The 21,892-nt window shown below is 39.6% G+C and overlaps 1 protein-coding gene across 2 annotated transcripts in view; it reads left to right on the forward strand.

Moving 5' to 3' along the window:
* The first annotated feature begins 1,286 nt into the window (after window positions 1-1,286).
* Window positions 1,287-21,892, forward strand: part of LCORL (ligand dependent nuclear receptor corepressor like) — a 166,274-nt gene continuing 145,668 nt past the window's right edge. For both annotated transcript variants that reach the window (XM_060012759.1, XM_060012758.1), the window contains exon 1: window positions 1,287-1,594. In XM_060012759.1, the coding sequence (XP_059868742.1) occupies window positions 1,435-1,594 (160 nt within the window). In that variant the 5' untranslated portion in view covers window positions 1,287-1,434. The remainder of the gene's footprint in view (window positions 1,595-21,892) is intronic.

Consider the following 21,892-nt stretch of genomic DNA (forward strand, 5'->3'; position numbering starts at 1 on the left):
AAAAAAAAAAAGGTGGAGGTGGATAAGGAAGGATAATCCACAAAACAGGGAGGATGGAACTGAATTCAGAATTCACAGAAGTTTCCAAGAAGAATTAAAACATATTTCCCACAAACTTGTGCATAAATTCCCAGTAATCCACAGTACTTCTCAGCAAACTGTGTGTGTCATAGCTTCGGTTCGGCCCCCTGCACGTATACAGAAATGCATGCACAATCACTGTGGGGCAAAAGTTAAAAATGTCATTGGAGTTTATATCTAATCAAAAGCTTTCTCTCTCTCTGAAGAAATATTTCCTCTAGCTCAGCGCAGAATTCATTCCACAACATTTAAGTGCTAAATCCCGTGCTGCGCACTGTATTAGGGTTAGGCAAGTGAAAGACGACACGGTACACAAGACTTAATGGGTCGCTGTCCTCCAGGAGTTTACTTTTTGCGGAGCATAAAAGTGTCCCCCTTTTGGAGTTTTCACCCAGCCACCTCCAAGTCCCCCTTAAACGATTTCCGGTGAAAAGCCCCGCAATCTTTCCCTAATCTTTACAAATATTCTCGCTTTCCGAGATGTCATCGCCCTGGAAACTGAAGTTACTATGGGTTCTCTCTCTGGACATTTGGCAGTTATTTCGGATGCAGCCGAATGACCGGCTTGTTCCTTCTCAGCAGCGACGAGATCACAGTGACCACCAAAAGTTTCCAGCACTTAAAGCACAAAGCGCAGCCCGAAACTTCAAGATACCGACAACTCTAGCGGCTTCCACCGCCTTTCTATTGTGAATCCTAAGGAAGTTAAGGTGGCTGGGTCGGACCCCGCAACGCGCGCAGCGCACTGCCCTGAGCGGTAAACCCACAAGCCGCACACAGAGCCGAGAAGCCGAAGGCCAGGCTGCAAGCCCAAGTGTGCGAAGAGTACGGAAACACGCCCATCCCTGGTGGACTACAAGAACCGGCATGCACCGCGCCGCGGCAGCAAGCTCCGCTTCGGGACCCCAGCGCAAGGAGACCTGGGAAGTGAAGTCTCCGGGAGGCCGGAGTCGCGTCGCGAAGACAGAAAGGAAGCGTTGCTAGTCCGCTCCATTAGCACGCCGGTTCCTGGCGGGGCTCTGAGCCTCTGGCTCCTGCTCAGGGTTTTCGCGGGCGGCGGGAGCGGTATGGCTCGCTTGAGTAAACTCCGGGGGGAGGGGAGACAGGGGAGTAGATGGGGAGGCGGGGTCAGCGGAAGCGGCAGGTTGCTTCCTTCTCCTCACGCTCCTTCCCCGCCTCTCCCAGAGGGAGCGGTGGGAGGGGGAGGGAAGGGCAGAGGGAAGGTAGTGTGACACGTGTCAATCAACCCCCCTCCGGGGGGCGCGCGCTCCGGGGCTCGCGCCGAGGGCTCGCGCCCCTGCCTCGTGCCTGCGCCGCTCGTATGTAAATGAGGGCGCGTGACGCGGGACGCAGATGGACAAGGGAAGAGAGAGAATGGCCGCTGCCGCCGCCGCTGCTGCCGCCGCCGCCGCCGCCGCCGCCGCTCAGTGCCGGAGCCCTCGGTGCGCGGCGGAGAGGAGAGGATTCCGGCGGGAACTCGACTCTTGGCGCCACCGCCTCATGCACTGTGTAGGTAAGAGAGACACGGGCCGGGGCCCCGGCTCCGCGCGGCGACGGCTGCCGCAGCCCGAGGAGTTTGTGGCAGAGGGGTTTAGTTGAATCTCCCGTTCGGGTCAGTTCATTGGGGGAGCGAGATGGGAGCGGCGGCGGCGCGGCGGATCCGGCGCTCGCCTTTTGTCTGGGGGCTCCTCGCCCGGCGCGGTCCGCGCTCCTTTCCCCTCCTCAGCTCTTTGGCTCCCCGGGAACTGTTAGTTCGGACCCGCTCGCCGAGCCCCCAAGGAAACGGCTCGCTTGCGCTCTCCCCGAAACTCCTCGGCGCCCCTGGCCGCTCGCTGTCCACCCTGTCAAGAGGGAGGAAGCGGGCCGGTGGGTCGGCGCCCGGCCGGAGAGGAGCCCGCGGGCAGAGCCGGCGGGAGGAAGGCGGGCTGGTCCGCGCCCCCGCCGGGTGCACACACACCCCCTTCTGCCGCCGGGGTCCGGGCGGGCCGACGCGACAGGGTTCCCGGGGACGGGGACCTGAACGACCCCCGGGTGCTCGCGGGGCGGGGGCCGCGGGTGAGCCGGCTGGGGGCGAGGGGCGGCGGGGGCGTCGCCCGAGGGGCGGGGGCGCCCAACTCTGCCCTCTCGCGCTCGGCGGCGGCGGCGCCGTGTGTACTCCTTTAAGAAGGAGCCGCTCGAGCGCTGACGGTTGGGATTTGAAGTTCTTCCTCCCTCTTTGGAAGTCTGGACGGAGGGGGGGTGTTGCCATGGCGACGGCAACCCCCCCGTTCTCCTCACGGACGCCCCGAAGACTCGGGTCCTCTTTTACTGTCATGTGATGGACCCTTCCTTGCACAGACACGCACATCGCCCTCCCCAACTCCCATCCCCGTTCTGCAATTCCGTCTTCCCTTTTGGTTGGGTCGGAATCTTTCTGCTTCAAACTTCTGGGCTCCGGGCTGTCATTCTGAGGGTTGCTCGGGGGTGGCGAGAGGTGGTGGGACCTCCCCACCTTGCCGCCGTCGCTGTTTTGTCTGAGTAAGACGTGTGCGTGGAGCTGTTATCCAGCAGGTTGGATAACACCGAGTGGGCACCGAGGGGATAACGCGGTTTATGGGATGGGGTGTGTTGTGTTTGTTTTGGAAGGGGTTGATGGGTGGGCGAGTAGAAGAGGTAGAGGGAAGGTTGCATTGTTTAAAGAGTGGATAGTGGCAGCAGCTTGCTCGACTGGCAGTTAAATCTTGGCATTTGGAGTTGAGTAACCTTAGTGCCCTAAGAAAACAACTCTCTTACCCTGTTTCCATCTGTTCTTGCGCCACCTCGCGCCCCTTTTCCCCAAGCCCCCTCAGATTTGTTTGGTTAGCGCCTGAAGATCTTTCTTGTTTTTCACTAGTGAAAAGGAGGTCGTGGTAGGATAAACTAGTACAACTTCAAATTAGAAATGTGCACTGCAGAATACGGTGGATATAGGAAAACGTACGAGAAGGAAGTTTGCTCTGAGTAGGGGCATTTAAGTTATGTTCAAGCAATTCACTGTTTTACGCTTTAAAATATGTTTTGTTCTTATCTAAGGAAATGTTCTAGGAAATAGCTTTAGTCAGGTATTCATAAGTGATTTTATCTCTTTTTAAAAAGTGTAAAAAAACCCTCACGGTATTCTTATATAAAAATTTTAAGCGAAGGGTTGCTGGTGCTTCCCGAATACAAAATGGACCCTGTTTTTATAATTGCTTATGTAAAGATCTCTTCTACTGACAACCTGTTTGAAAATTGTTGAGTTCGTTCAGTTAGAATCAGGCAGGATGATAGCATTGTAACACTGGCTCGAGATACTATTGTGTTAAGTTTTGCCGAGGCACAGTTATTTGATGGTGTCTTTGGACAATTTTTATATTTTAGAATACTTTGGCTTTTTCTTTTTTCTCATCTTGCTTGTTTAGATGCATTAAGTATGGCTTCGTCTCACAAAAATATATGTGCTTTTGAAAAATAGTCGAATTTTAATTAAACACAAAATTAATTGGATTTGATGGAAGAAGGGAAATAGGATGTCTTTCTGTCTTACCTACTTGGATATTCAAGTAGGATTGGAAGACATTGAAGATTGTGTTAATGCTGTGTGTCTAATATGTAGTCTCTGTATTACATTTTTAATGTAGTATACAGTTGTATCGTATTTGAAAGAAAATTTTTTCCTGAGCTCTAACTGTATTTGAGAATTATTTCCCACAGTCCCAGTCCTAGTCAGGAGACCTAGGAAGATCCATCTCATAGTTTGTTTTTATCATGCTTGTTTTTTAAATAAACAATAAAACTCTCTTAAGCAGGATATACACTGGTTGATTGGGTTTTTTTCAGTAGTCTATATGTGAAGCACCTACTCACAGTATGAATTGGGATTAAATGTATTTTGAGTAACTATTTTAAGTCACCTTTTGCTATTACTTTGTAAATATATTTGAAAAAAGCTATATTCTTTTTACTTTGCATGTGTGTATGTGTGTGAACATATATGTGTATATGTACTTCTGTATTGAATATTCATTGCTCTTATTGGTTGAAATTTTTATAAAATATTCTTTCTACCTTTAGGGAAGAAAATGATCCACAAGTCTTATTTTTAAATGAAATATGGAAATTGTAAGTAGTGTCTCAGGGCCTTACAGCAAATTAGTATTGAGCCAGTAGTGAAGTTTTAAAATCTCAGTTCTTAGCTTAATCTTTAAAGTAATCTCATTCATTCTTTAAATAACATATATATTCTAATTTTATGAGCAAAAAGTTCATTTTCCTTGCCATGACTGCTTGTAGTTAGATAAGATGTTTAACTCTTGATATGGAAAATGATATTTACCTTTCTTTATTTGTGGAACTCATCATCTCTTTAGGTTAGGTTTATGGTTACTCTGTGATTTAATCCTGGTTTTTCTTTTTTTATAATTGAAGAGTTGTCCTGTAAGCTGTGTGGCCCAATTAATAGCTTTATTTACAATGTGGTGCTTTTTACAATTTGATTTTTCTCTGTAATCATCCTGTACTGTGCTATACTTTTGAATATGTTCATCTAACAAATGTTTGAGTGCTTATTGGATATAATAAATAGTATCCTAGTACTCAGCATGTTGAGTGATAACAGATATAGTCCTGGATCTTATGGAATTATATATGGAATATATAATTAGTATCTGATAAATCATATAATTTAAAGCAAAGTCAAGTCCAGGATAAAAGAAATGCATTAGTATATTTTTAAACATTATCAGGACTTGTGTAGTCCATTAGGATATTTGATCTGGGAAATAAGTTCTGTTTTGTTTTAACTTTTAATTTTGATATAATTTCGAACTTACAAGAAAAGTTGGAAGAATAGTACCAGGAACTCCTCTATACCCTTACCCACATTCACCAATTGTATTACATTTTGAAGTATTTGCTTTATCATTCTTGCCTTATATCTATATCTTTTTTTTTTTTTTCTGAACCATTTGAGGGTAATTTGGAGACATGATGCCTCTTTACCCCTAAATTCTTCAGTTATATTTCCTAAAGCCAAGGACATTGGCTTACCTAACTACAGTATAGTTATTAAAACCAGGAAATATGACATTGACATACTATTAATGATACTATTATCGAATTCATAATCCATATTCAGATTTTATCCACTTTACTTTATAAGCTTTTCCCCCTAGCTAGGATCATATATTGCATTTGGTTGTCCTCTTTTAGTCTCTTTAAATCTGGAACACTTTCTCAGCCTTTCTTGTATTTCTTGACCTTGACATTTTTGAAAAGTACAGGAGAGTTATTTTGTAGAATGTCCCTCAATTTGAATTTGTCTGTTGTTTCCTCCTGATTAGATTGGTTATGTATTTTTGGCAGGAATATCTCTGAAGACATGTTCTGTCCTTCTTAATGCATCATATCTTGAGATTCATAATGTTGTTTTGTCCCAGTGTTGGTGATGGTAGCTTTGGAAATCTGGTTAATGTGGTATTTTCCATATTTCTCCCTGAAAGTTACTATTTGTTCTTTTGTAATTAATATGTAATTTGTGGGGAAATACTTTTGAGGAACAGGATATTTACATAGTCTCATCAAAACTTTACCCACAAGTTTTAACATTCATTCATGATTTTTCTAGCTTCATCATTCTGTAACTAGTAGTTGATATTCTGTCGTAAAGCAGTCTATCCTGTCTTCTTTATTTATTTTTGTTAGTTATTTTCATCCGTATGAACTCATGGGTTCTTATTTTATTCAGTGGTTAAATCCATTACTGTCATTATTTTGATTTCCAAATTGTCCCAGGTCTGGCCAGTGGGAGCCTCATCAAGCTGTCCAGTGTTTTTTGACAAATCACATGTCTCCCCAACCCCTCCCTGCCCAATGATTATTTTTGAGCACTTCCTTCCTGCCCAAACAAGATATTCCAGGTTCATCTTGTACTTCACATGTCCCAGCCCCGACATCAACCATTTTTCCAAGGAGCCCTCCATTCTTTTTAGTGGAAAATAGATTTAGATACCAAAATATGAACACGAGGTGTCAGGACTGTTTTTTTTTTTTTTGCGGTACGCGGGCCTCTCACTGCTGTGGCCTCTCCCGTTGCGGAGCACAGGCTCCGGACGCGCAGGCCCGGCGCGGCCACGGCCCACGGGCCCAGCCACTCCGCAGCACATGGGATCCCCCCGGACCGGGGCACGAACCCGCGTCCCCTGAATCAGCAGGCGGACCCGCAACCACTGGGCCACCAGGGAAGCCCCCAGGACTGTTTTTAAGCCTTCTTTTTCTGATTCAGAAGTTAATGATCAGTGTAACCAGTGTAACTGATTTGCCTAAGGTTACAACAGTAAAACAATGAAGATTTGATTAGAATCATTTAATAAACTCCAACATACCATTGCCGTCCAGTAGAAATAAAATGGGTGCCAAATATATTATTTAAAATTTTCTAGTAGCTACATTAAGAAAGCATGTTTGATTTAGCCCAATATATTAAAAATATTTTAACATTAATCCATATAAAATTGTTGAGTTAGTTTACATTCTTTTTAAAACATTAAGTCTTTGAAATCAGTTATTATAGCATATCTCAGTTTGGACTAGCTACATTTCAGGTGCTTAGTAGCCTCATGTGGCAAATGGCTACCACATTGGACAGCACAGTTTTATAGTGTAGTGACTCCAGCCAAGGCTTGATTACCTTGGTACCACTTTTTCAAATCTGTTGATACTAACCAAACTGATAGGTTTCCCCAAATCTTTTATTCCCCAGATCTTTTATTTGAATAACGTAATATAGTGAATGGGAATATAGGCACTGGAGCTAGACTACCTGTGTTTGAACTCCAGCTCTCTAGCTGTTACCACCTACCAGGGTGGACAAGTTACTTAACCTTTCTGTACTTCAGTTTCTTACCTGTAAATTGAAGATAATGAGGTTGTTCGAAAATTAATTGTGTTGATATATGTTAATATGTGTCTGCCATATAGAAAACATTCCATAAACATTTGCTGTTAATATTATTTATACAGGTTATTAAAAGCTTTGAGCTTTATGTTTTTGCCAGTAGATTCTTTCTGGTGGGAATGCTGATGAACAATGAAGACATCATGAGGCATGTTAGAGAAAAAGATAGTAAAGGCTTGAAAGATCTATATTCTAGGGTATTCTTGAGCCGTAGAGTCATGGAGTTTAAGAATCACAGTATAATCACTTAGCTTGATCTTCGCTTTTTATGTATAAGAAAAGCAAAAGGCATTTGATGCCGTCCTACGTTGCAAGGAACATTTTGGCTTTGTGGTAGCTGAATACAAGAAATCTGTTTAAATTCATTTAAAAAAATCTGTATCATTATATCATCTTGAACCTACTCTTTGTTGGTACCTACTCTCTGTGCTCTTCCTGTTAACCACATCACTGTCTTAGAGTTCTACACTCTGCAGGTGTTTGCAGAGTAGACTTTTCCAAACTACCTGCCCCATTGATAATCAGCAGTATCAGGGGCAGAAGATATTCTCTTCCTCTATTTTTTAACCTCTGAAGAAGTTACGGGAGCACTTCATAGAGCTATAACACTTAAAGATGGGATAGTCCAGGTAAATAAAGTTCTAGATAATCAACTTGACACTTCTTTCCGGCTGCTTCTTGCCTCCTACTCTTATTTTTCCACCAACTTCTACCTCATCTTGTCACTATTGCTATGTAAATTCTGGAAGAGTAGATTTACTTAGAAATCTGGATTTGATGAGAACTGGTATGAATGGGTCAACTACCCAAAAACTTTGCACAACTGTCTTTTCAGGCACTAGCAGATTTTTTATCCATTAAAAAAAGATGTGAATTAAAGCACTATCTAATAATATGTATCAGGCAAATGGAATCTGTGATGATCATGAGTAGTTGGGTGGTAAAGACATATCCAAATTTCTCTGTAAATAGGCACATTGTGAATTTTGCTTGTAAAATTTGAAATTCTGTGTACTCTTGGATTGTATACTTGGAAGTTCTGCCATCCTTGGGTTCAAGCAGTATATGAATTTCGTATATTTGCATATGTTAGAAACAGGCTGTATGCTGGTCTGAGCATATCACATGTATTCTCCTTTCTGTGTGGTGCTGTCTTTTCCTGTCCATGCTACTTCCCTTGGCTGGTTACATGTGTGTATCCCTCCCTGTTTGGCTGGGTACTGTGATAAGTTCCTGTTATGTCACCAGAAGTAGCTATTATGTATCCTCCATGCTCCCCTGGTTTATCTTTCAATCCTGGTGTTTAATTCTTCTACCACTGTGCAGTCTTGGGAGGAGCAACAGAGGCGTGTAGATTTTTGGATATGCAATTTTTTCTTCCTTTTTGGTAAATCCAGTTTTTCAATTATAATCTCATACGTTATTGAGGTTTAGAGTTTCTATCTTTTTCTTTTTTGATAATATTCCTTCTTTTTTGGGTGTGTGTGTGTGTATTTTATTCACCACAGAATAAAGATAGGAGGCTGTGACTAGGCCCAGACCAACCTACTACTACCATTAGGAAACTAATTAAGGTAACAATGCCATATTTATATTTGAAGAATGGCACTTTGCTCTTAATAAAGCTAAATAAAAATTTGTTTTGAGGCTTTTTATGTTTTCTAGAAAACAGCTTCCAATGAAGAATCACTTTTCTATATCTCCTTTCCTTTTATATGGTTTTCCCATTAATTGGCAACAACCCTGCTTACTTATATTTGCTTCTTTGTTTTTCTTTTCTCTTTACCTTGATCTATTACCAAGTTATTATTATTTTCTTTACAATATCTCTTGGATTCAGTTTTTCTGATGAAGTGTTAAGCACTTGGGCCGATTTAGGTAAGACTCTAGTTTATATCAGTATCTGCATCATTGATTTTACTGTCCTTCAGTCTAGCTTATAACCTATATTAAATCATTATTTGGAATAGCTACTTTAATTTTGTACTTTACAAAGCAGTAGTGTCTCCCACTTGTCTTTTTTCATCAAATGAAAGCTCCTGACCGTATCCAGTTAGTTGGTCATAGTCCACCGGGCTCCTTCCCTGTTCGTTTGCCTGGTTTCTTCTTTAGACAGCCCAGCCACTTTTATCTGCCTTTACTTCTGTTTTGTACACATTGCTCCAAATTCTTGAGTATCTTATTAATCATAACAGCTACCCTGCCTGCATCCTCAGTCTCCTTTAAAATTCAGTTGTAGCCTAGAGTCTTTTCTAAAATATTTCTTGAAAAACGAGTTTGAGGCTTTCTCTGTTAATTCAGATTGACCAGTTCTTTTCTGATGGCTATGTGTAAGGTGTGTATGTAGGGAAGAAGCTTTGTCCAGTCGTCTTCATATTTAAATAGTAAACTATTTAGTAAACAGTTTAGGGACAAGGGGCTAAGTCTTCACAAATGGTAAAAAGGATTAAGAATTGAAAGAACATAGTTCCTTTTTTAGCCTCTATTGTTTTAACCTTAGGCACGAGTCATTTCACTTTTCATAGCTGGAAATCTACAGATAATAGATTTATAGCTGTCCTTAAATGTTCACTATCTTTTGTTTTTATGAAAGGTGTTAAAATACTTATATAGTAGTGGTTTCTGGGCTAAAAATATAAATTAAGGAATTACCAGCATAAAGATGATATTTAAATCCTTGAAATGGATGAGACCACCTAAGGGTAAGTGATAGTATAACTAGAGAGGAGTACTCAGTACCATGTCTTAAGGAATCTTAGCATTCCTTGGATGGAGGAAGAGGAGCCTCAAAGGAAAGCCACTGGACTTTCACACTGAAAAGTAAGGCCATTGGCTATGTCGGAAAACCAGGAGAGATGGTATTACCAAATCTAAGAGAAGAGTGTTAAAATAAGGAGGGATTGTTATATGTTGATGAGATGTCAAGTACCCTTAAACAGGGAAATGTGCATTGTTTTTGGCAGCATGGAAGTTCTTAGTGACCTTGACCAGATGGATTTCAGCAGAGTGGCAGGGATGGAAGCTATATTGTAATAGGTTAGAAAGTATTTAAGATGTGTGGAAGAGGAGAAACCATTTGAGAAGCTACATTTTGAGGAAGAACAGATGTATAGAGCAGTAATTGGAAGGGTGTGGGATCTAGAGATGTTTGTTTCATGCATGGATAATAAGATGGAGAATACTTTTTTGAATTGATAATATCCATGATTACTTTATATGTTAATTAAGCTGAGACTTGATAGCAACAAAATATTGAGAGATAAATAGAATGGGCTTGGTTTGCATCACTGAATGTGAACTCTAAAATTGTTTCTTTTTCTCTTCAAAACATATTTTCCTAATTAAGTTCATCAAGTAAGATATGGTTTGTGACATTAGTGTGTTACACAGTTTAAAAGATTGATTTTTTCCAGTTAATTTACTGTTGTCAGTCAATCATCAAATATCTTGAGTCCTACTGTGTGCTGGTTGATGGGAGTGTAATTCTATGTTTCTTCCTTAACCAGGTTCTGAACCAGAAATAGACTTAGGAATCAGGGATCGAAATGTTAGCTCTTTAGATGGTAAGGTTGTATTGAAGAACCTGGCTTGTAGCTGAGGCCAGAATTAAGACAATATCATCCTGAACTGAACTTACCAACCTATCAAAGACAGAGCAGCTAGAGCTGCAGGCCTCTTCTAAAATACAAGGAAGCTCTACCCCATGTGGTTTGCTTATAGGTAGGTAGGACCATCTAGGCAGAATGAATGGTAGGCTTGAACATGCATGAAAAGTGACCTTTAAAACATTAATCCATTCCACTAGGAAAAACTATCAGCATGTTGCCAATACTAGTTATTCCTCTCTCCTTTGGTAGGATGAATAAGGGGTAGAGAAAAGAGCAGAAGCTTCTTCCAGAATACTTCCCCTGAAAACGTGATAAGAATTAGGAGAGGTGGGAACTGTGAGTTGGGTAAAAAAGCTAATTCCTACACTAGGAATTCTTTGCTTTTAAAGAGCTCACAGTTATCAAGGATGTTAAGTATTAGAGATGGCATAATATAATGGAAAGGCTTAGGAGACAGCAATTAATTTTGATTTGAAGAATCTGAAATGACTAGGCTTCAAAGGATTGACTGAAAGCTGGGGTTGGCAGACTTTTTTTTGTAAAGGGCTGGATGTAAATATTTTAGGCTCTGTGGGCCATATGGTCTTTATTGCAAGTACTCAACTCTGCTGTTGTAGCACAAAAGCAATCTATAAATGAATGAACATGGCTGTGTTCCAATAACAAAATTATTTACAAAAATAGGCAGATTTGGTCTACTGGCCATGGTTTGCTGATGCCTAAGTTAAATGATCCAGCAGAAAAGTAGGTTGGAAGGAACAGGTTGAAGGATAGTGTAAACAAAGGTATAGAAGTTTAAGTAATGTATATTCTGAAAATATTCAGCACTCTAGTGTCACTGGAGTGTAGGGTGGGAGTAGGAAGTAGGACTGAAAGTATAAATTATGGCATCTATAAGGAGGAAATTATAAGCTTTTGAAGTTTTTTTTTTTAATGGGTAATAAGCATGATCAGATAAGTCGGCTTATTTTCATTTTGAACATCTGCTGTTGGTTCAGGTTTGAGGGTTTTTTTTATTTCTAATAGTTTTAAGAAGCTCAAATTGAAGCAGCCCTTTTGAGTCAAAACTGGGAAAACGAGCAATCTCCACTTAAGTAAATTAATTAAGATATTGGATTGCTGAAGTACTCTCAGATGGCACCCTTCTCTTTTGCTTGGGTTCTGAACAACTTGAAAATTAAAACAAGGAGAAAGATGGAAGTAGAATATTACTTTTATTACTAATAGAGGCCAGGCTAGAGAAATAGGTTGGTGAAGGAGTCAGGTGTTCTGGCATAAGCCAATTTATCCACCCGGTGCTAGGCATACTAGGGAAGCAGAGCGGAATATGAGCTCTCTGTGAGTATGTTCTCTCGATAGCTACTCCTAAGGGTCTACCCAACTATTCTTTACAAAATCACCAATCAGATCAGTCTCTTCGCTTCCGTAGGAGTGAAGAGAGACTCAGATTGTGCTTATGCCCATCCTTCCTCATAGAAACAGGGAGCAAGGAAAAGGTGTTACTCCTGTAACAATCAAGGCTAATTTTTGCAGAGTTGTATCTGGGCATAAGTGTACTGGAAACAATACAATTGTCATTATACTGAAAACAACTCAAACTTGCATATTCTAAATATTTTTTAAATATTTAATTCTAGTGTTTGAAACACTCATATATTATTTAAACTCTTAAAATAAAATTGGTAGTCTTGTTTTTTTGATGAACTAGATTTTTCTACAGGCCTATGTAAGATACTTAAATAAAATGCATATTTGGCTAGAAAAGAAAGACAAGACTTCCTTCTTTATCAATTTTCAATTGACTTTTTAAATTTAGAAGGAATTAATATAAAAGAATTGACCACTGTTTCTTTAAGTGGAAAAAGCAGATACTTTGACAAATAGATTAGCCTTTTAATTAGCTTGGATTATGGGTGCTTATGCAGTTTATTCATTGGTATCTCTCTCTCTCTCTTTTTTTTTTTTTTAAATGTCATCAGTTGTTCTTCCTTGTTCCCTTCTTCTTTCCTTTCGGTACGTTTCAGTACTGAAACCATCAGGTGGGACCAAACAAAGTGTCCACACTGGTTAGGGTATATGGGGGGAGGGGGCATGTCCTCTTGAAGGAGTGGGTATATCAGAGCCTGGCAGGGTTGAGGAGGGTCCCCATGTGGGTTGTTGGAGCTGGAGGTATGAGGAGCAGTCTGAATAGGAGGGGCGCACTAGTGTGAGGTGTTGGAGCCAAGCAGGGTCAGATCGGTATTTGTGAAGGTGAGTAGCCTGGTACAGAGTAAGAGGGATAAGAGGGCATCTACTAGGAGGTGATGGCCACCAGGGGTGGCAGCAGAAAGTCATCTGTGTAGGAGGGTAGCCTGGTTTGGGTGTATTCAGCCTCAAGTTGGATATTGTGGGAGTCCATGGTTGGAGGCATCCCAGTGCAATATCAGAACCTGAGGGTGGGGAGAGGAAGACATCCCAGTGGAGGATCAGCTCAACATGGGATGTTAGTGCCTAAGCAAGATGAGGAGGATATTCTTGTAGGAGGAGTGCCAGGCATGAGGAATAGGGGAGGTTATACCCGTGGAGGAAGTATGTGGGTGTTGGGGCAGAGAGGGGTAAAGAGAGCGTCCATGTGGGGATGGGGAAACAGCCACAATGGGAGGCTGGTAACATACAGGGAGACTAGTCAAATAAATCCTTAAGGATAATGGGAGCCAGCCTGTCACTGTGTGAGAAGGGAGTTACCATTATGGAAGTGGAAAAAACTAGAATGCTTTCTGTAGTGTTGGATTGGAAAAGAGATATTGGTGTGTGAATTCATGATTTTTCTTATATATAGATGTAGAATAAAGAAATATACACTTATGCCCTAAACTGTTCACTGAGAAGGCACCTAGGAGCAGTGACACCCCAATAGCAGTGAGCATGATGCTTCATTGTTAATTTCCTGATTTTAATGGTCATATTTGTAAGAGAATGCCTTTGTAGGAAACGCTTATTAAAGAATTCAAGGGTGACGGGTTATCACGTAGGCCATTTACTCTCAAATAGCTGGAAAAGTAAAAGGTTTTACCATACTTAAAACATTTTCTGTAAATTTAACATTGATACAAAGTAAAAATAAATACTTAAAAGCAATGTCATTAGTCTAAATATTACATTCTCTTGAATTAATCACTTTCAGCCCTTAAAATCTCATAGTTGGTAATATATAAACTGACACTTTTCAACACTAAGAATTGCCCTTTGAAATAATGATAGCTAATGTCCATTGAATGCTTACCATCGTGTGTTAGACACTGTGCTAATAAGCTTTTATTTGTATTAATCACATTTAATTTTCACATGAGAAATAGTACAATTTTTATCTTCATTTTACAGATGAAAAAACCAAGGCTTAGAGAAGCTGACTTGCCGAAGACTTTTCATCTAGAAAATATAAAGATAGAATTAGCATATAAGTCTATATTACTCTTTTGGTGAAACCTAGTTTAAAAATTAGCAAGTCTGATCCCTCCTGCTTTCTGATCAGATAGTTGCATTTAAAACTTTAGTACCAGAGCTGTTCTCTATTTTATTTCAGAACTTTGAAATCAGGAGTAGGGAGAAGTATTCTGGGTCTAGACCTCCTTGGCCTTTTGTTCCTGGCCCTGGAATAAGAGAGAACCAGGGGCTTCTGTATTTGAATGCACATATTACAGTTAAGTGTTCCCTTGAGATGGGTTAGTCAGGGAATAATATCCCCAAATTTCTTTCTTGGTCTTAACATTGGGAACGGGGCGGCGGGGGGGGAGGTAAGAACATAGAGTTAGTGGGGCAAGGGATTACCCCAGCATAGATTGTCAATGTTAAGTTTTAGTCTTGATGTAAAGATATACAGTTAACCCTCTATCGCAATTCCAAGAATGACGGCCATCCCCTTTCCAACTCTTTTGAACTTTTCCCAAGAATGGCAAGTGATCAAATAGAAATAGCTGATGACAATTTATTGTTTCATTTTAGCTATCCTTTGCCTATGCTCCCCTTTACCCATTTAGCGTAGTATAGGAAAGTAGTGCCCTGGTAAAATATGTGTTTGGGTTTGTTTGTTTTTTTAACACTAATATTATGGCATCAGCTTAATCTTTACTTGTTTTTTCTCCTTTGCCTTATTATTTGACCTTTTAATATTTCTATTCTAGCACAGATATATACAACTCATAAATGAAGTAAAATTTCCCTATATGACTACAGATTAGCTTACTTACCTAACTTATCTTACTAAGTTATCTTAGTTAACTAATTTATCTTCATTCTTCTCCTCAGTCTGAACCCATAGGTGCTTTCATCCTCTGTCACAGAGTGAGTTTTTTCTGACTCTTTCATTCTTTAGACCTATTCTGAAATTGCTGTTTTGTTTTTTATCAAGAATAATTGGATTTTCAGTGTGGAAGGAAGCATGGCCATCTGCTATAATCCTTTCATACATCTCTTTTCTCTTCATAATTTTTTTCAGTAAATATTTATGGGCCAGGCATTGTGCTAGGTGACTCAGATGCATTAGATTGTCTTTGTGAAGCATAGTCTCATAGTGAAGACAAGCCTCTCCTACTCTGAAGTGTGGTAAATGGTATAATAGAAGCACATACAGTATTAAAGTTGTGGTATAGAGAAGAGTGATCAGGTTTCTTTGTATGGGTCCAGGAATGACTGTGGGACATGAGAAGAGAAAAGAGAAATAGAAGCTGAATCATGGAGAAACATCTAAGCAGAATATAAAAATAATTATTATTATTTTAAATTATTTTATTTTACTGTTCATTAGGCATTAAGTGCTTAATTACACTAGAATTCATTTGATTTTCAAAACAGTCACATAAGTAGAAACTATTTTTATCATCCCCACTTTACAGATAAGGAGGTTAAATAACTCACAGGTAGTGGAAAACCACTGAAGGATTTTAAAGCATGGGAGTGACATAATTTAATTTGTGGTTTTATAAGATTACTTGGCCAGTAGAGTAATAGGAGAATAGGACAGGCAAATCAATCGGGAATGTCAGGATAGCCCAACTAAGAAATAATGAGGCTCTGAAATAAGGGTAGTGGTAGAAATGGAGGAGGGAGAAGAATTCAAGAGATAAGTTATTACAATCAACAGATTTTAGTCATAGATGAGCTGTGGGCATACAGAAAAATGAGAAAGTAGAGAATCATTTCCAGGCTTCTGTTTAAGAGGCCTGTTGGATTGTGGGACCATTATCCAGGATAGGACATAGAGCGGTTTTCATATTTGAGATAGTAGCGTCAGTATATAGGCATATCAATATCTAGGATCAACCATTAGGGTGTGGTAGTTTGCTGTAAGCCAGTTTGTTGCAAGAATATGTACAGCAAGACCGCTAAGGAAACCAATCATACAGTGGAATACAGTAGAGTATAAATTCTGAGCTTTCTTAACTTAGAAATTTTGCTGCAGGAATGATGTGGCACCTCTGCATTCTTGAATTCTTAACATTTGTAGGTCCAGGGGTGGCTTTGGACCTTGATTATTATCATGGGTGGTGTTTTGTTTCCCTCCCCGCCCCCCCCACAAATTTTATCCATTATTATCTGTCAGGAAAATACAGCCTAGATAGACTTAGTAATTTTATGTTGTATTTTTTTGTTTAGTATGTGAATAACTTTATAGTTATAAGTAATTTGGAAAGACTACCTGAAGTCAGTTTTCACAAATTGTGTCGAGGTTAGTAGAGTGAATGTAACATGGTTCACAGTAGGTTTTAGACTTCCATAGCTTTGACATATAATGATTACTTCTTTAAACAAAACCCTAAACATTTCCTTGTGACCCTCATTTTCTCTGTCTGCTCCCATTTATTAGCCTATCTCGATATTTGATTTACTTGATCTCTCTCCACTTGTATCTCTTTCAGGTACCCTAAATATAACATATCTAAAACTGAACTCTTGATCTCCCTCTACCAAATACCAAATCTGTTCCTCTGGTTTTCTTCATCTCATTATACCTAGTTTCACAAGTCAGAGACCTGGAAGTCATCTTTCACTTACTGTCCATCTCCTCTCCTATACCCAGTTCACCGATTATTATTTATTATGCTTCCAAATATATTTTTTATTTGAATTTTATTTTATTTATTTATTTTTATACAGCAGGTTCTTATTCGTTATCTATTTTATACATATTAGTGTATATATGTCAATCCCAATCTCCTGATTCATCCCACCACCACCCACCCTCCCGCTTTCCCCCCTTGGTGTCCATATGTTTGTTCTCTACATTTGTGTCTCTATTTATGCCTTGCAAACCGGTTCATCTGTACCATTTTTCTAGATTCCATATATATTTGTTAATGTACAATATTTTTCTCTTTCTGACTTACTTCACTCTGTATGACAGTCTATAGGTTCATCCATGTCTCTACAAATGACCCAGTTTCGTTCCAACAGATGGCCAAGAGGCACATGAAAAGCTGCTCAACCTCACTAATTATTAGAGAAATGCAAATCAAAACTACAATGAGGGGGCTTCCCTGGTGGCGCAGTGGTTAAGAATCCGCCTGCCAATGCAAGGGACATGGGTTTGAACCCTGGCCTGGGAAGATCCCACATGCTGCAGAGCAACTAAGCCCATGTGCCACAACTACTGAGCCTGCACTCAAGAGCCCATGAGCCACAACTACTGAGCCCACATGCCACAACTACTGAAGCCTGCGTGCCTAGAGCCCGTGCTCCGCAACAAGAGAAGCCACTGCAATGAGAAGCCCGTGCACTGCAACGAAAAAGTAGCCCCTGCTCACCGCAACTAGAGAAAGCCCGCGCGCAGAAACGACGACCCAGCACAGCCAAAAATAAAAACAAACAAATAAATAAATACATTTATAGGAAAAAAAACTACAATGAGGTATCACCTCACACTGGTTAGAATGGGCATCATCAGAAAATCTACAAACAACAAATGCTGGAGAGGGTGTGAGGAAGGGGAACCCTCTTGCACTGCTGGTGGGAGTGTAAATTGATACAGCCACTATGGAGAACAGTATGGAGGTTCCTTAAAAAACTAAAAATAGAATTACCATATGACCCAGCAATCCCACTACTGGACATATACCCAGAGAAAACCATAATTCAAAAGGACACATGCACCCCAATGTTCACTGCAGCACTATTTACAATAGCCAAGTCATGGAAGCAACCTAAATGCCCATCGACCGACGAATGAGCAAAGAAGATGTGGTACATATATACAGTGGAACATTACTCAGCCAAATATATCTTAAGTCCATTCTTTTCCCTCCATTTCCACTCCAGTCTAAGTAAACCTTACTTTTTTGCCTGGACTACTGCTCAGATTCTTAAGTTTCCCCTCTTCTGCTCTGATTCTTTTTAGTTTAATCTTGTGTCCTACAACAACAATATGATGACGTTTTTGCTCTATTCTCAACCGAACGATGACTTCCTTTTGCACCAGAGGCAAAAGCATGGAGGTCTGAGATATTGTTTTTTGGAAAATTATTATAGCATGCCCAAAAGTTGCAATGTGGCAGGAACCATGAGAGTACAAAAATTGACTTGACGCCAGACTGTGAATGTTTTTCCCCCCCTAAGGAATTAGTCCTTATTCTGATATTTAATTGAGTGTCAATTGACATTTTTGTTAGTTCGCTTTTAAGTGGTGAAGTTCACAGGAATGCCACTTTCCACATTCTATTCAGTGAATTTACTGTTGCAGTTATGTTTTATACCAGTCCTCTGCAAACACTGATTACTCTTTCTATGGGGAAATCAAAAGTAGCTTTCCCAGGAGAATATTTGAAAGCTTGGTCATAATTTATAAAAATCATTATTGGAAATTTTAAATATACAAAAAAGAAGAAGAAAGCATAATGAATCTCCATATTTCTGTGACCCAGCTTTAACAATAGTATTGTAGGTTCTGGACTAATTTTTAATAGTAGAATTTTTATTAAACAAAGCATTTTATATGTTGGTGTCTGAATGCAGCAGTCAAACCGTTCCATGTTCTAATGTGAACAAAGCCAGATTACACATTTTTTGTGGTAGTTGTGGATTTATGCTACAGTTGTGAAAAACATCATGACATTTATGATATCTTAGTGCTTGCTTTTAGGCTTAATATAAACTATTTTTGGTTCTTTATGGTTTGTTTATGAGGCAGAAAAGTTGAGCTCTGGACCCCAGAAGCTTACTTTTTTCTTCCCTTTCCTCCCTTCCCCTCCCTGCTCCTCCCCTCCCTTCCCCCTCCCATATTTTTGTTCTGCTTTTTGAATGGCTGTAAAACCAATAAACCATTGGCTGCTTATGTCTTGGATCTATCTGACATTTTATATTCATCAGGCAAATCAAAGAAGGTACTGCTTATTAATAGATTCACTGTGTATGTTGAAGAGCAGTTCATTGTTTTTCATCTTGTAGAGCCATTGAATCAACAGAGATAGCTAATGTGTCAAAGTGTCTCAGAGCATTCCTCTTATTTGGTTGTTGCTGAAATAACAATAATTCACTAAAAATGTTTTCACATTAGTTTTACACTATTTGTTAGCACTCATGATAATTTGGTACTTACACTTTGGTCTTGGTGTTTATTCAGATCCACATCAAATTAATTTATGACTTGGAAAGTCTGAATTTTAAGAGATATGGATAGACAGATATATAGAGACAAGTATATATAGGTATCCATCTATACACATATATGTATAATTTATCATTAGTAATAACAATTGTGATGATTCCAGGAGACTTTTTTAAAAAAAATTATTTTATTTATTTATTTTTGGCTGCATTGGTCTTCGTTGTTCTGTGCGGGCTTTCTCTAGTTGTGGCAAGCCGGGGCTGCTTTTCGTTGCGGTGCGCGGGCTTCTCATTGCAGGGCTTGTCTTGCAGCAGAGCATGGGCTCTAGGTGCCCGGGCTTCAGTAGTTGTGGCACATGGGCTCAGTAGTTGTGGCTCACGGGCTCTAGAGCACAGGCGCAGTAGTTGTGGCGCACAGGCTTAGTTGCTCTGCGGCACGTGGGATCTTCCTGGACCAGGGCTCGAACCCGTGTCCCCTGCATTGGCAGGTGGATTCTTAACCACTGCACCACCAGGGAAGCCCCCAGGAGACTTTTTTAAAAAGTATTTTTAGTTTAATTTTAATGAATAGTTGAAGAGAATGTCCTGTTGATATTTGTGTGCTTAAAGTTACAATTATATAAAAAGTATTAAATTGAGATTTTTGTAATAAATTATGAATTTAGAGTACCTTTAATTCTAAGTGTCACTTATTAACTTTGTAACCTTTAGAAAGTCATAAGCTATTCTCTCAAAGTTGTTAGGTATTGATTTTCAAGTCAGCGCTTTTTTTCCTTCTTCCTTTCTGGACCTCTCTGTATGATTTGCTGACAACCTCTTCTTAACATCCTTTTTTAAGCTTCACATTTTCTTTCCTTTGACAAATTTCCTAAACTCAAATGTGATCATATTACCATCCGTGTAAAATTCTTCATTGCTTCCCCACCACCTTGGGATAAAGTCTAAATTCATAATATATTTTAGAAAAGCCCATCATAACCTGCTGCCTCTGTTCCTTTAGCCTTTTTGTTTGTCATTCTACCTTGAGCACTACCATCAAGGAGCCGCATCAGTAGCACAGTAATAGTAGTATAGTAATAATAACAGCTAACATTTATAAACACCTATAAATATTTGTGCCAGATATGTGCTTTACTCATATTCTGTCCTTTAATCCTATAGTAACCCTGAGTATAGGTATTATAGTTAGCATTTTACAGAGGAGCCATGCTGAACCCTTTTTGGATCATCAAGCACTGTGTCTTTGGGCTTTTGCATTTTTTTTTTCCTTCTGGATTACCAAGTAGCTGCTATCCATTTCTTTTGTAAACATTTTAAAAAAGTATAACTACATAGAGAAAAGTATATGGATTATAAACTTACACTTAAGGGAACAAAGTGAACATACTCTTGTAACCACCACCAGATTAAGAAATAGAAACCCCCAGAAGTCACCTCATAATCCCTCCCAGTCACTAATCTTTCTCCCGTCAAACGTGAATAATATTCTGACTTCTTAACATCATAAATTATTTTTTGCCTATTTTGGGAAACTTTCTTTAAATAGAATTATATAGCATTTATTCTTTGTTATAGCTTCTTTAACGTATTATGGTTGTGAGAGTCATTCGTGTGGTCTCCCGTAGATTATTCATTTTCATTGCTCTAATAATATTCTAATATGTACATATGTGATAACTTACTCATCTAATCGGTTTTGAAGGATTTGGTGCTGTTTCCAGTTTACATTATTACAGACAATACAGTTGACATTCTTTTTTTTTTTTAATCTTTATTAGAGTATAATTGCTTTACAATGGTGTGTTAGTTTCTGCTTTATAACAAAGTGAATCAGTCATACGTATACATATGTTCCCATATCTCTTCCCTCTTGCGTCTCCCTCCCTCCCACCCTCCCTACCCCACCCCTCCAGACATTCTTATATATTATACGTATTTAATTTTGATTCAACTCCTGGATTATTTTTCTGTCGCATTTTAGCTAATTAGACTTCATTTTTTCAGCTTTTCTTAGCCTTTCCAAGTTTGTATTTGGTACCCTTCTGTATGCACTGATAATCACTCTCTCCTTTCTCTATCATATAACATTTATGCTGTATTTCCCACTAAGTAAAAAGTGTGTGTGTGTGTGTGTGTGTGTGTGTGTGTGCGCGCGCGCGCGTCTATGGGTAAAGGAAAAAACATGTTTTTTCCTTCCCTTTCTTGGCACCCACTGAGTCCTTAAATAATTGTCGAGTGAATGAGTTTTTTTCAGTACATTTACCCTGCATTGCTAAAAAATAAACAAGCATAAACTTAATGGAAATTGGGTAATATACTTATTCTCTGCCTTTGTTTTATTCTCTTCAGTTAAATATATAGATTTACCTTAAAAATTGATTATTATCAAGTTATATTGAAATTTTAAAATTTGTCCGGTATTTACTTACTCCCTTTTCTGCTTCTGTTCTGCCATACAGATATCTTGCAAAGTATCTTTGGAAATTTTCTTTATAATTTGTGACACATTTAATAACCTTATTTGTGGCGAATGATGTTATTTGCCCTTTGAAGGCTGTGTTGTTTTGGACATAGCCAAAAGACATTTGGAGCTATGACAGTAATTTTATGAATGATACACTGTATCAAAAGTGAGTTGAGATTTCAAGGAACATAGACTCTCTGCTATCCTCATCCC

Source organism: Delphinus delphis, chromosome 5 (assembly GCF_949987515.2).
Source record: "Delphinus delphis chromosome 5, mDelDel1.2, whole genome shotgun sequence".
Taxonomy (NCBI): domain Eukaryota; kingdom Metazoa; phylum Chordata; class Mammalia; order Artiodactyla; family Delphinidae; genus Delphinus; species Delphinus delphis.